This window comes from Gopherus flavomarginatus, chromosome 14 (genome assembly GCF_025201925.1).
Source record: "Gopherus flavomarginatus isolate rGopFla2 chromosome 14, rGopFla2.mat.asm, whole genome shotgun sequence".
NCBI lineage: Eukaryota > Metazoa > Chordata > Testudines > Testudinidae > Gopherus > Gopherus flavomarginatus.
Window position 1 is genome coordinate 27,215,897 of NC_066630.1, and position 15,581 is coordinate 27,231,477.

The following is a 15,581-nucleotide window of genomic DNA, read 5'->3' on the forward strand; positions in this document are numbered from 1 at the left end:
CCGGTGCCACAATGAAGAATGGTGCCGGGCAGTAGAGTGGTGCCGCGATGAAAGGTGGTGCCATGCTGGTGAGTGGTGCCGCGTTGATGAATGGTGCCGTGCTGGTGAGCGATGCCGAGCTGGTGAGCAGTGCCGCAACGGCAACTGGTGCTGCAATGGAGAGCGGTGCCACTCCGGCAACCGGTGCCATGATGGAGAGAGGTGCCACGATGGAGAGCAGTGCCAAGAAGTAGATGGGTGGCGGGACGTGGGCCGGTGCAACAGTCAATGCGGGGATCGGAGTTCCACACTGCATCGGTCCAAACGGTGCTATGAGGTCGCTGATTGTGACCTGGATCTGGAGCGGGATCATGACCCAGCAGTCGATAGCGACCTCGAGCGGGAACGGCTCCAAGGATCAGGACTGCGAGACCAATGCCACGAGTCTAACCGGTGCCATGAGTCAGATCGGTACCTGTGGCGGTGCCGGGACTCTGAGCAGCGTGGAGATGCTGGTCTGAGGGCTGCCATTCTGTACATCGCTGGTTTACCCTTCGATGGTACCAGGACTTGGGTTGGGGCCAGTGCTGGGACCGGAGGCACCAGAGCCTCATTTCGATGAGCCCACTGGAGGCCTCGAAAGTATCTGGTGTGGAAGGTAATGTGATCTCTTCCACTTGCACTGTCCCCTGTACAGGGCTGGGATGAGTAGATCTGGGCCTGAAGGCATTGTCCTGTTTAGAGGCCTGGTTAGAGTTTTGCTTGGTTGTGACTGGGACAACTGCTTCGGCCCTAAGAGGGGGTCCTTCCAAGGCTTGCTTCTTCCCAGCAACCGGGGAATGAGAGCAGTGCCGAGGTGGGAGTTTTTGGGGCCTAGGAGATCACTGGTCCCGAGATGAGCGTGGGATCTTCCGCAGTGCTGAAGACAGTACTGCAGGAGGGGCACTCCGCACCGAAGCGCTTGGGCCTGCATCTTGAGAGGGCCGCAAAGCAGACTCAATGAGGAGTTGCTCGAGTCGAATCTCCCTCTCTTTTCGCGTCCGGGGCATGAATGCCTTACAGATTCTACTCTTGTCTGCCTGATGGCCCTCCCACAGACACCTGAGACAGGAATAGTGGGGGTCGTCCATAGGCATGGGCTTGTTGCAAGAGTTGCAAGGCTTGAAGCCCTGGGACTGCCCTCAACTACTAAACTACGCTTAATACTATACTTAATACTGCCCTCAACTACTAAACTACGCTTAATACTTCACACTAACTAATAACAATTAATCAACAATCAAGATAAGAGCAGCTAGGGATAAGTGGAGGACTTGAGACAAGAGACCACTGTTCCAACAACTGTCAAGGGCGGTAAGAAGGAACTGAAGGGGGGTCGGGCCGGCAGGTTCATATATAAAAAGCCTTATCGGCGCCACTCCAGGGGGCTCCCCAGCTGGCCTGATGGGTAGGTGCCAGGGAAAACGTTTCCAACATGCGTGCACACGGCGCGCGCGCACACCTAACTGGAATAGATATGAGCAATCACTCGAAGAAGAATGTGTGTTTTACTTATGCTAAACAATCTGTTCCACCTTGTATTTAGCTATGACACTCTGAGTATCTTTCCCAGACCTGAAAAAGAGCTTTGTGTAGTTCGAAAGCTTTTCTCTTCCACCAACAGAAGTTGGCCTAATAAAAGATATTACCTCACTCATCTTGTCTCTCTGTTTATATGAATTTTATGTACACACAATGCATACTGTACATAATGTGTATGTATCTTGGTACACACACAGGGCCTTACATGTTGTAAATCATTTTGGTCAGTTTAAATGTTGTAACATGAGAGAAAATATGATAATGGGATAAAACAATATGCTGTTGGGTGAAAACTGATTCAACCAGCCAACAGCACCTGTGCAGAGGGAAATGGTTTGGATTGGATATAGACCACCAGATGACTCAGAAATGTCCCCCTTCCCCTCCCAGAGTCCAGCCTCCCAAAATCCAGCCTAAAATGTGGCTACAAATGGAAAAAAGGTTGGATTTCTGAAGCACTGCTTTCCAAGAGTCCGTCCCAGTGCACAAGCATGAGTGCAAACATACACACACACTTACCTATATAAACCAGGTAGACATATATACATGCATGCATGTACATATACACACACACACACAAAAACAGGTGTCCTTAACTCACAAGTTCACCTTGGAAAACATTGGAAAAATCAAATGGCCACATTCAAAATGTGAGATCTTCCCCTCCAAAAACCTTTAAGTCTGGATCTAGGGTGCTGGTTTAGATCCATCTCTAGTTAAAATGTTTCATCAGTTAATTAACTCATTAGTTAACAGGGATACTGGTTCTGCTCAACTCACTATTCAGACTGTTAAAATTACATTAACACATTGTATTTATTTATAACGAACTTTTCTTATGAATTTTAGTACTTGTGAAAGATGTGTATTGCCAGACTTGGAGACTGGAGTTTTGTTTATCCTAACCCAGGCAGTGAGTGCAAACTTCCCCATATCACCCAGTCAACATACAAAAATCCCAACTTGGACAGGCTGCCTCTTGGAGTGAGAGGGTACATTTCAATCTCCATCTCAGCTCTATCACTAAGAAAAAGCTTATGCTCGAGGGGCTAATGGGCTGCATGTAGCACACCTCTGAATGAGATGAGTTGACTTTCAAGAGCAGGCTTAAATTCCTCATGGGGTCAAGATACAAAATTCCTCTTCTGCCATGGAATAACAGAATGATAAGTAATAAAAACAACAACATAAGACTTGTTGGGTGATGGGTTCATGCTTTATTTCCCCAGAAATGGCTATTGTTCCCATGGGTTTTCCAGATTTCCCTCCTTTAAATCTGCAAGTAAAATCCTATTCTACATAGGAAGTGAAAACGTTCCTCCATTCAGGTAGCTTTACAAGGGAAGAGAGAAAGAAAAAAAAATGGGGAAGGAACTACACCCCAGAAGAGTCAGTAGGGAAGAGAGAGGACTGAGTGATGAAGCAGAAAACAGGATCTATTCACCCCATTTTCCAGGTCCCCTCAACTCGTTCCCTTAACATGTTTACTTTAGGTGGGTCATATAGAGCAATGCAAATTAAGATGGCTATTGAACTGAAGTCCTCAGTGTTTGCCACTGTCAATGTTAAACAACTATTTTTCCTTATAGCTATAGCAATACAGTTATAAGACGTGTGCCATAAAAAAGAAACAGCTACATTTTGAGCGTGGGAAGTTAATTTCTCCGGTATTAAAAATACGCATTCAGACATCATTTGTCTCAAAACTAAATCAACCAGGCATGCCCTTTTGGGTGGAAACATTTGCCACACTTGTTTTTCCAGCAAATGTGTAAGAAGAACCTATCAATGATTATTCACAAATGAAGACACTTCCTAGAAAAACAGAGACTTGATATACAGTGTTTGTAATGAAAAATGAAAGGATTAATTCTAACATGACCAAGACAGAACAAAAGGGCTCAAAAAAGGGAAAGCAGCAAGACTCCTCGGGATGGGCTGTACTATAGCAGAGCCTACAATACCCATATTCAACATAAGGAAATGTTAAGAAATTCCTAGAAGAGGAAACCTATTTGTCTCTGAAATAATTCAAGAACTACAAGAATCATAAATACTGCTGAAAGTGGTGATGTTACAAAGTGGTAAGATTCCACAACTAGAGCTCATTTTATGTATCCCTCTTGGTGATATTCGGAATGAAATATGCTTGATATGCCTTGAAAACTATTAATGCAAGCCTCAGATGCAGACATTTCCTGAACAGAAAGCAGAAACTTCTATCGTTTATGATTTTGACACAACTAAAAATAACTTTGTAGGATGCCATTTTTAGATGCCATTGAGACTGGTGCCTTAGAAACACCTGAGAGAGACAGAAAGAGATGATTACATAGATAATACTTCTTTATATATATTTCAGATACCAAGGGTAGTTGATAAACAAGCAGAGAATGCAGCATTAGACTGAATGGTGTATGTATTTTCTCTAATTTATTTTGAGTGGTAGAAAATACCTGTCACCTAACTCTTCCAGGTTCTTGATCCTCATCCAGCTGCCTCCAACCAACTTTGAAAAAAAAAATCAGTAGAAACATCCACACTGAACACAACAAAAGCAATACTCATATACCCTTTCAGAAAGGGAAAGTGTGCCAACCGTAACTATAAACATATATGTATAGAAACGATATAAATGGATTCTCTCTTTCCTTCTGTATCTTTTCTTTCTCCCCTCTCTTTTCATCCATCAGCTGGTAATACCTTTTTATTTTTTTTAACTATCCCAATATTCATTTGCCCTTGGGGTTTCTACTACACTTTTAAGTTTTTCGAAGGTCTCTCCCAAAAGCTTCCACTCTCACTTGCTTGATTTAAACATAACTGGCAGTATGATTTTTTTTCTTTTTTTTTTTTGCATTCAGAGTACCTTATATATCTGTATATTTTCCTTTCCACCTTTGTACTAAGGACATCAAAATGTTCGGTTGCTTAACGAAATGTGTGCTCCTGTTGTTTTTAATCTAAACTCAGTGTAGTTTCTCTATGACTATATATTTTTCTAACCCTCAACTGTTCGTTTCTGTGTTAAAAAGAAAAATCAATAAAGTGTTTAAAAAAGAAATGTAGAAGTGATCAAGAATTATAGAGTAATAATTCTTGTCTGGACAGCTGCTGTCTACTCAGCTTGTACTGCATACTTACAATAGCCTGAATAAAAAAATGCATTTTACCTGTTGTACAGCATGCCAATAAGAGACTGGAGAAGAGAGATTTTCTTCAATCCACGCAGCTTAGCTACCTTAGAACATAAGAACGGCCAAACTGAGTCAGAGTCATGGTCCATCTAGCCCAGTATCCTGTCTTCTGACACTGTACAATGCCGGATGGTTCAGAGGGAATTAACAGAACAGGGCCATTTACTGAATTATCTGCTGTTAGCCAGCCACAGCTTCTAGTAGTCAGACATTTAAGGACACTCAGAACATGGCATTGAATCCCTGACCAGTTTGGCTAATAGTCATTGATGAACCTATCCTCCAGGAATTTATCTAATTTTTTTGAACCCAGTTATACTTTTCGACTTCACAACATCCCATGGCAATGAACTACACAGGTTGACTGTGTGTTGTGTGAAGAAATACTTCCTTGGTTTTGTTTTAAACCTCCTGCCACGGTTCTTGAGTTATGTTAACAGGTATATATACACTTACTTTATTCACTTTCTCCACCCCATTCATGGTTTTATAGACATCTTTAATAACCCCACCTCAGTCGTCTCTTTTCTAAGATGAATGGTCCCAGTATTTTTAAATCTCTCGTCATATGGAAGTTGTACCATACCCCTAATAATTTCTGTTGCACTTGTCTATACTTTTTACAATTTTAATATATCTTTTTTGGGATGGGACAACCAAAACTGCATGCAGTATTCAAGGTGTGGACATACCATGGATTCATATAGTCGCATTATGACATTTTCCGTCTTCTTATCTATAACCTTTCCTAGCGGTTCCTGATATTCTGTTAGCTTTCTTGACTGACACTGCACATACAGCAGATGTTTTCAGAGAACTATCCATTATGACTCCAAGATCTCTTTCTTGAGGGGTAACAGCTAATATAGATACATCATTTTCTACGAATAGTTGGGACTATGGTTTCCAGTGTACATTACTTTGCACTTATCAACACTGAATTTCATCTGCCATTTTGTCACCTAGTCACCCACTTTTGTAACTCTTCTCAGTCAGCCTTGAACTTAACTATCTTGAGCAATTTTGTATCATCTGAAAACTTTGCCACCTCTCTGTTTATCCACTTTTCCAGATCATTTATGAATTTATGTTGAACAGCACAGGTCTCAGTATAGATCCTTGGGGGACCCCACTATTTACCTCTCTCCACTGTGAAAACTAACCGTTATTCCTATCCTTTGTTTCCCATCTTTTCACCAGTTACTGAACCACAAGAGGACCCTCCCTCTCATCCCATGATTGCTTAGTTTGGTTAAGAGCCTTTGGTGAGGAACCAAAAGGCTTTCTGATAAACCAAGTATCGGGGGTAGCCGTGTTAGTCTGTATCCACAAAAACAATGAAGAGTCCGGTGGCACCTTAAAGACTAGGGGTATGGCTACATTTGGAATTTCAAAGTGCTGCCCCAGCAGTGCTGCAGGAGCGCTGCCGCGGCAGCGCTTTGAAGTGTGAGTGTAGTTGGAGCGGCAGCGCTGGGAGAGAGCTCTCCCAGCGCTGCATGTAAACCACATCCCTTACGGGTGTAGCGTGCAGCGCTGGGAGCCGCGCTCCCAGCGCTGCCGCCCTGATTACACTGACGCTTTACAGCGCTGTATCTTGCAGCACTCAGGGGGGTGTTTTTTCACACCCCTGAGAGCGAAAGTTGCAGCGCTGTAATGTGTGAGTGTAGCCATGGCCTAACAAATTTATTTGGGTATAAGCTTTCGTGGGTAAAAAACCCCACTTCTTCAGATGCATGGAGTGAAAATTACAAATGCAGACGTAAATATACTGATATGTGAAGAGAAGGGAGTTACCTTACAAGTGGAGAACCAGTGTTGACAGGGACAATTCAATCAGGGTGGATGTAGTACACTCAAAATAATTGATGAGGAGGTGTCAATACCAAGAGAAGGAAAATTGCTTTTGTTTTGAGCCAGCCACTCCCAGTCCCTATTTAAGCCAAAATTAATGGTGTTAAATTTGCAAATGAATTGTAGCTCTGCAGTTTTGCTTTGAAATCTAGTATCAGAGGGGTAGCCACGTTAGTCTGGATCTATAAAGGCAGCAAAGAGTCCTGTGGCACCTTATAGACTAACAGACGTACTGGAGCATGAGCTTTCATGGGTGAATACCCACTTCATCGGATGCATGTAGTGGAAATTCCGATGAAGTGGGTATTCACCCATGAAAACTCATGCTCCAGTACGTCTGTTTGTCTATAAGGTGCTACAGGACTCTTTGCCTCTTTGAAGTCTGTTTTTGAAGTTTTTTTGTTGAAGTATGGTTACTTTTAAATCTGTTATAGAATGTCCAGGGAGATTGAAGTGTTGTCCTACTGGCTTTTGTATGTTACCATTCATGATGTCCGATCTGTGTCCATGTAGTAGCTGACTTCTGAGTACCCATCTCACAATTTTCCCTCTCTTGGTATTGACATCTCCTCATCAATTATTGGGAGTGGACAACATCCACTCTGATTGAATTGGCCCTGTCAACACTGGTTCTCCATTTGGAAGGTAACTCCTTTCTTTCATGTGTCAGTATATTTCTGCCTGCATCTGTAATTTTCACTCCATGCATCTGATGAAGTGGGTTTTTACCCACGAAAGCTTATGCCCAAATAAATCTGTTAGTCTTTAAGGTGCCACCGGACTCCTGGTTGTTTTTCTTATAAACCAAGTATACAATATTGATTGGAACACCCTTCTCCATGTGCTTCTTGGCCACCTCAAAGAATTCTAATAGATTCGTGAGGCATGATTTTGCTTTACAAATGCCAGGTTGACTCTTGCCCAACAAATCGTGTTCATCTGTGTGTCTTATAATTCTATTCTTCACTATAGTTTCAACCAATTTGCCTGGTTTTGAAATTAGACTTACTGGCCTGCAATTGCCAGGATTGCCTCTGAAGCCTTTTTATTTATTTTTTTTAAATCAGTGTTACATCAGCTATCCACCAGTCATCTGGTACAGACGCTGATTGAAGCAGTAGGTAATGTAACAGCTACTAGTTCTTCAATTTCATATTTGCATTCCAACAGAACTCTTGGGTGAATATCATCTGCTCCTGGTGACTTATTACTGTTTATCAGTTTGATTCAAAACCTCCTCCACTGACACTTCAATGTGGGACAGTTCCTCAGGATTTGTCACCTAAAAAAAGTGGCTCAGGTGTGGGACTCTCCCTCACATCCTCTGCAGTGAAGACCAATGCAAAGAATTAATTTAGCTTCTCCACACCCGCTTTGTCTTCCTTGAGTGCTTCTATTGCACCTCGATTGTCTAGTGGCCCCACTGCTTGTTTACGACAAGGAAAGTTAAACTTCTGTTCTTAAAATACTACAGAAAGTTATTATTTTTCCAAAAAGAGCATAATTCTTTAAAGATCCTTATGCTATAAAAACATTTTAACAGACCCAAACTACATGTTTAATCCCCAGAATGAAGCACTGATAGTTATGTAGCCTGCTGACATCACTGTTCAGGTATTAGTAGCTATCAGTAAAGGTAAAATCATGAATTATTCCAAGAAACTGGCGTATACACCATACACTTTCAGGCATTAGCATATGTGCAGGCTGCAGGCCATAGGCACCTGTTTAAGGTCCTATTTGGTGTAGGCACAAATGCTGATTTTTCATTATCTTCTACAAAGGAACTAAAATCTGCCCTCGCGGGATGAAATTCAAAGCATTTACCTTGTTGAAGAACTTAAACTCTCCCCTGAGAGAACAGGTATGGAAGCTCTCACTGAAAAGAGACAGTTAAAGCAAGAAATTAGAGTAGAAGACGGCAATGTATTCCACTCCTGACAGATGAGGGGAAGAGCATGTAATATTTTAGGCCGTGTGCACAGCCATGTGAAAAAGGAATTAGTCCCACAGAAAAGAATAGGCCTGTTTCAGAGAATTTAGAAGGAAATAAAGAACTGAGAAGTAGAAAGAAGACAGAGACCTACTCAGTGACTCAGCTGAACTCTCAAGAGACATCACACTGAAGGAAGGGATATTTCCATTTCTTATTTTATTCCTCTGCAGAATTAGATGTATATCACAGCTGGAGGCAGGTCTAGTCACATATTCACTTGACCCAGTGGGAACAATATCCATTTGTAATAAAGAAGCAAGAAAAACAAAAACAAATTTTCATTGAGATTGAACCTGGGATGCTGACACAATCTACGAATCACTGACAGGATGCACTATGAACAGCTCTATGTGAGCCCATTCTGTCTGCACTGTCAGGTCTCCTTGCACTTACTGAACTGCTCGCTCAGTGTACTCTAACAGCACCTTCAAGTCTGTTATTGCTCACTGCATCAAGAATTATTTGGGGATGCGTTAATTAGCAGACTAACATCAGGTAGAGTCTATGGCTGGGATTCTTCAGGAAGAGCAGGGTGCCCAGCTCCCTTAGTCAATGCTTTTGAAAATCTCACCCAATTATCTTTAACTCAAAATGTCAGAGTGGTGTGACTAGTATTCCTCCACTGTTTTGGTCTGCTGAGAAGATTTCCCAAATTCACTTCTCATTTCATTTGTTCTTCACAGTGTAAGAAGTTACCTGGCCCGACCATGAACTAAAATTTCAACAAATAATTTCAAGACACCATAAACAGCAGACGAGATAGATTTCATGAGCAGGTTTCTAAAGGCTTGCTTACATACTAAATTAGCCAAAGATCTTAAAAGTAAAGCTGTACGACAGCAGATGAGTTAGTTTTCACAGACTTTTTCTCTCAAGAACCTCACCTGTACACTCTACAAGAATTTTCACATCACATATGAAAACTACTTTCATTAAGGGAAGGAAACAAACCAGTTCCAGATTTCACAAGTTACATACTGCTGTGCAATATCCTCTGGTGATTAAACAGCTGCTAATAATTATTTGAGTATCAATGTGGCCAGTATGGCATCTGAGCCATAATGATATTGTTTATATTTCTTTTTTGAATTTTTGTAAGGATGTATCTTTCTTACCCATAGATTTTTGCAGGTCTCTCTCTCTCCCTCTCTCACACACACAAACACAGTGAGGAAAGCCCCACCCATCCCCCCAGGAAAGCACGGCTCATATCCATCTCTCAAGGTCATATAGCAAGACAACTAACCTCTGAAGCAGTGACTCAAATTTTATGCAAGGCGATGGAAAGTTTTGAGGGGCTTTCATTAAATCTTTCATTCCAACCTCCTCCTCCTCCTATTTGGTGCCTGGTCATATGTTCGCCAAACACCACAAATAAAGTAGACACCTCTGCGAAGAGGCTATATAAAGAAAACAAGCCTCTTGCAAACCTACCATCCATTCTAATTAACTCATTCCTGGGATGTGGGAAAGTAAACTACTTAGAATTCCTTTCTCCTGGATATTGAAAATATCTTTTCCCATGAAAGTCTCACCAGTTTCTGCAGATTTGCAAACTCAAGAAATACCCTGCACAAACCCTGACTTTTGAATGAAACGTTGATATAGCTCAACTTTCTGCTGAAAACTTCAAGGTAGGCTTGCAGTATGAACCCTGATACCCTGCTATACATAACTAAGAAGTCTACAAAACAGTGTGATACCTATTTTCTGCCTGTGCAATGCCATGCTTTGTTTATAGCACAGGTCATTCTCAAAAGGTATTTTTTTTTTACTATTAATTTTATAAAATTTGAATTTTTAATCCTATTAAATGCTTTGTATAGTTACTCTAGTGTCTACATCGTGTGCAAGAAGAGATGCTACAGTTCAGCAGTATTGTACTTACTCTAGGAACAGGGGATGTCTGGGTACCCTTCCTTTGGCCACTAGTCTCAGGCGTCAGGTCTCGATGATCTAACTGAATGTGGTTCTCTAGGTCTTCAGCACTTTCAAATTTGACACTACACTCTGGGCACCTCAGACTGCCACACGGTCTCTCATTCACTTCCTGGGGGGTCAAGCCTGAAGACTGTCCATTGGTGCCCCTGGTCATGCATCCAGCACACAGGCCATATGGCAGGCCATTAACATCCAGTTTCACCAAGTCCTGCTTGTTCCGGAACTCTTTCAAGCACAAAGCACACTTGTAGAGTTTCTGCAAAGCCTGACCATTAGGAGAAGAGGCTGCAGAGTTTCCTGCCAATTTCTGCATATGGAACGTTCCATGAATTTTCAGCTCAAGGGTAGAGGTGACTGTCTGCATACAGACAACACAGCGAAACCCGGTGAGGGAATTTCTGAGATCCGGATGCATCTGGCAGTGCTCAATAAATTCCTCCTCACTCTGCAGTGGCATTTTGCAGATCCTGCACGTTCCCGTATCCAAACTCTTGCTATGAGTGACTTTGTGCTCTGTCAGGGTCAGAAGGGATGGGAAGCGCTCTCCACAAATGGGGCACATGTAGTGCTTAGCTGGACCTCGATGAGTCTGCATATGCTCTCTGAGGCCATTTTCTGAGAAAAAGGTCCTTGAGCAGATGTTACACTTGTGGCTACCTTTGATGAATTCTGCTTTCTTCCTAGAACAATCATCCTCCCCAGGTCTGATGTTATGATCTCTCAAACGATGGTTTTGCAAAAGGACTTCCATGGTATAGGCAGCCCCACAAATATCACAACCATACATTGGCTCAGAAGCATCTACATCATCCTCACTAGCCTCATGACTGTTTGAAGTATCCGGATTCTTCATCAACATGTTCTGGAGATCTGCAGCTTCTGTCTTCTTATTCGTTGGGGTCATGCCATTAGCTGTACCATTCTCAGCCCCAGCATCAAAGACACAATGTTTCTCCCGCAAATGTTTTTCAAGCAAGATGATAGCATGGAAAGCTTTGCTGCAGAACTTACAGTTGTATTTTTTACTGTGAGTTGTGATGTGGCACTGCAGTTCTACTTCAGTGCTGAAGGTCTCGCCGCAGAAGATGCATTTATGTGATTTTGTTGGATTGCCCAAATGGCTATGCTTTACATGGATCTGAAGATCCACCTCCTTTCTAAAATCCCAATTACAGGCTGTACAACGATACATCTTCTTTTCATTGCTATGCTTGACTGCCAGATGTACTTGGATAGATACCTTGGAATCAAAAACCTCTTGGCAAAGGGTGCAGTGATACAACACAAAAGTATGCATGTCCAACAAATGCTTCTGCAAGTCATCCACTGAAGAAAACTGTTTGTCACAGCTCTCACATACATAATGGGTAGACGTTGTCATGTAATGTACTGTAAGGTGTTGCAGGAGAGATTCCTGAGAATCAAAGTCTTCTTTACACTGAGGGCAAGACTGTTTTCTTAAAAGCAACTCCAAATGCAACTTTAAATGGGTCTGAAAACTTTCAAAATTAGAGAACTTTAGATCACACTGATTACATGGGTATTCACCATTAGAAACTGAGTTTAAGCTAGCAGAAAGCCGCTGCCTTTTAGGGGAAGAGACTTCAACATCAGAAGAAACTGGACTCTGCTCTGCTTTTGACTTCTTATTGTGTGCTAGAGGAATGTTCTTGTGGTTTTCTTTAATGTGCTTTGTAAGCTTCAGGATGGAGCCAAAAATGGGGGAGTTTGTGCAATAAGGGCAAGAATAAACTTCCATAAAAGACTGTGTTGGCTGAACGACAGGGGAATCCAATTTTGAGTTTCCTACGTTGCAGTGAGTTTGCTGAATATGCTCAGTCAAGGATGCTTCTGTCAGAAAGCCCATGGAGCACTGGTTACAGAAGAAGGCATTGTTACCATCTTGAGGGGTAGCACTTGGTCCACAGTGAGTGATGCGGATGTGCTCCTGTAGGCTATTGATATCTGCAAACATCTCAGGGCAATAGTTACAGTGGAAGGCAGAAATGTTGTTAAACTGCATCATGGGATATGCATGGTTTTTGTGCACCTTTCTGACATGTTCGTTCAAGTTGTACAGCGTGGGCATGGAATCAAGGCAGATCTGGCATGTGTGGCTTTGTTGAGGTTTGTCTGCATGAATGGTCTTCAAATGGATCTCCAGGACAGCAAGGCTGTTGAAGTCACGCTTGGAGCAGTAAGGGCAGCTGTAGGTGACTTTAGACCAATTCTGGCCTTCCTCTCTTTCCGCTGATCTGATCTTCTTTTGTCCTCTCAATGGTTTTAAAGTAGAGTCCGGAGTGGAGCCTCGTTCCACTGATGCGCTTGAATCAGGAGTTGCACTGCTCATTGATGCCACACTCCCCAAGACTGGGTCAGGGCTGACACTATGGTTGCTGGAATCAGGTTGTCTGTGGCTATCCAAGTGGCAATAGACTTCCTCCACTGAAGAAAACTGCTCGGGGCACATAGGGCATTTGTGTTTTTTGTTGGCATGGGCTTGATGAATGTGGGAAAGCAGTGAGTTTTCATCTGCAAATACTTCAGGACAATGAATACACTGCAAATCTGCCTTCTCGGAAAGCTGTGGGTGGCGTGTCATTACGTGCTTCTCCAAATCTTCTGTCTGACTGAATGTCTCTTCACAGTAATCACACATAAAATCATCCTTCTTCACCTCTTTCTCAGTCTTTGCCATATGTTCCTTGTTCTTTTTATGAGCCTGCATGTGACTCTGCAACGAGCTGGTGGAGGAAAACCCACGCTTACAGACAGTACACTTGAATGGCTTGCTCGAACTGTGGGTTTTCAGGTGAATTTTGAGGTGGTCGCTGCGAGAGAATGCTGCCTCACATTCATGGCAATGATACTTTTTATCTCCCGTGTGAAGCTTTATGTGGCGATCCCTACTTCTCTTATGCTTAAAAAGCCGGCTACAGTAGGTACATTTGAAAGGTAGTTTGTCACTGTGGATCTGCTCGTGCCTTTTAAGGTAACTCAGGCGAATGAAGGACTTATCACAAAACTGACAGGGATATGGCAGGCCAGTCCCCCCTTCCTCCTCCCCGATGCCGAGATCACACCCATCTCCTATCATCTGAGTGGGTGATGCAACATCCTTGCTGGAGGGAGATGAAGCCACCCAGGAGAGTTGTGGGTCGTCATCACCATCTGTAATGGGAAAGCAGAGAGGAGATTAAAAACAATTCCCAGTGCATCTGTGAAATAAGGACAAAGCCTCTCAACAACACTATGGGCTTCTGCTACTACAGTAAAAAAAATCAGCTGCCGAACAAAAAAAAATTAAAAAAAGACAAATGTCTCTTGAATTTTAAAAGATGTTTGAGAAAGAGGAAAGGAAGCACATATTGTTATGTAATTTGTGAATATGCAAACATATAGCATTAATATAAAGCCTTTTTCTTTAGCAGACTTAACTACTCACTGTACTGTAAAACAATAAACAATGAGTAGAGAAAATAAAATGCATTGTAAAGCAAAGCAATACAAACATGTCTAAGAGCTTCAGTATTAAGTGGTCACCTGTGATTTTGTGGGATTTTTTTAAAATGATGCGTCAGAATGATTTTAAGTAACATCTTCTTTTAACAACATCTTTTCAGTTCTGACTTGAAATTGAAAAAGATGTAAAAGGCTGCACAAAAGCAGTTACATGTAGAAAAACAGAATTCAACATCCATGTGAAATAGAAACAACAGATTTGAGAATACTCAGTTGAATCTGTCAAGAAATTTTGATTGTTACCATATTCGTTGGCTTAGAAAGGTAATGTCTTCTGATTGCAATAAAAAGACTTGCAATACTTGCAAAGACTAATAATAATCTTTGGAGATTTCACGTGTCATCACCAGAAAACCAACTTCAGGAACAGAACAACAGCACAGCCAAGCCTGTAATGACAGAGTGCTCCCACTTCCATGGCTCAAAGATGAGGTTTTAGAAAATATTTCATAAATCAGTATTTCCATAAAGAAACACAATGAATAGAAGAATGGTTGTTTTAAGAACATACATAAAAAGTTAGCATCTTTCATAATTTGAATTATTCATCAGAAAGAGAACAAAATGAGTGCAAATGTAATCATTCCACAGAGAATGCTGAAGATGACAAGTTAAGTGAAGATGCCACTAGTCTGATATAAAACTGAACCCTGAATGAAGAACAGTGCAAAACTTGTGAGAGCAGAGGAGGAGTAGGTAAAGCACTGAAATGCAAAAAGGAACCATTTCTCCAAACACAAACATTTACTCTCTAAAACATTTAATGATTCTACTTCAGCTATTATTACAACTGAACAAAAAAAATGCCTGCAACTATGCATGTAGGCTGCCACCCATACACTTGTCTGCCAACTAAACAGCTTCACCAAATTAAAGCACATGTACAGTAGAGTAGCCCTCAAAAGAAAAACTCAGTTAATGAGGATATCGTCAATACAAGAACCTATGCCCTATATCATTGTATTCTTTGTCAAATGTCTGCCTTTACATCCCAGGAAAACAGGGATTTGCATTACTTTATATAAAAATAATCATACATAAGACAATTTATCTAGCAAAAATGTGTTGCATTTTTCCTAGCACTGCACTGTGTGGGAGGATGGCCTTCTCTCCTTACGCAGAACAACTACAATGTCCTCCTCTTGACTTAACCAAACCTGCTACTCCAGAATGACTGATGACATGAAAACAGTATTTTATTCTCATTACAGAAAAGTACTATAATTCTCAACAAGTGACCTACACTTATAGGATGCTCAATGTTCTTATGTTAAACAAAAACTTAAGAGCCCGGCTGGGCCTGAACATCACAAAGTTTTATCCATTGATTTTTACAAAGACCTGTTTTTCAATATTTCTATTCTCATCCTGCAGCCAACACCTAATATCTTTTTGTATCAGCAATCATATAATATGATCCATATTTAGATCTACTCTATTGTACTTTACTACATGCCATTCTGAAGACCCAGGTTCGCTCCTCATTCTGAGCAGCCTCCCTCTTTCTCTCTGAA

General features: G+C 41.7%; 1 protein-coding gene across 4 annotated transcripts in view; it reads right to left on the reverse strand.

The window, feature by feature from the left end:
- ZNF423 (zinc finger protein 423) overlaps positions 1-15,581 on the reverse strand; it is a 333,988-nt gene that overhangs the window by 108,511 nt on the left and 209,896 nt on the right. For all 4 annotated transcript variants that reach the window (XM_050922513.1, XM_050922511.1, XM_050922512.1 and 1 more), the window contains one exon: positions 10,493-13,716. In XM_050922513.1, coding sequence (XP_050778470.1) covers positions 10,493-13,716 — 3,224 coding nt within the window. The remainder of the gene's footprint in view (positions 1-10,492; positions 13,717-15,581) is intronic.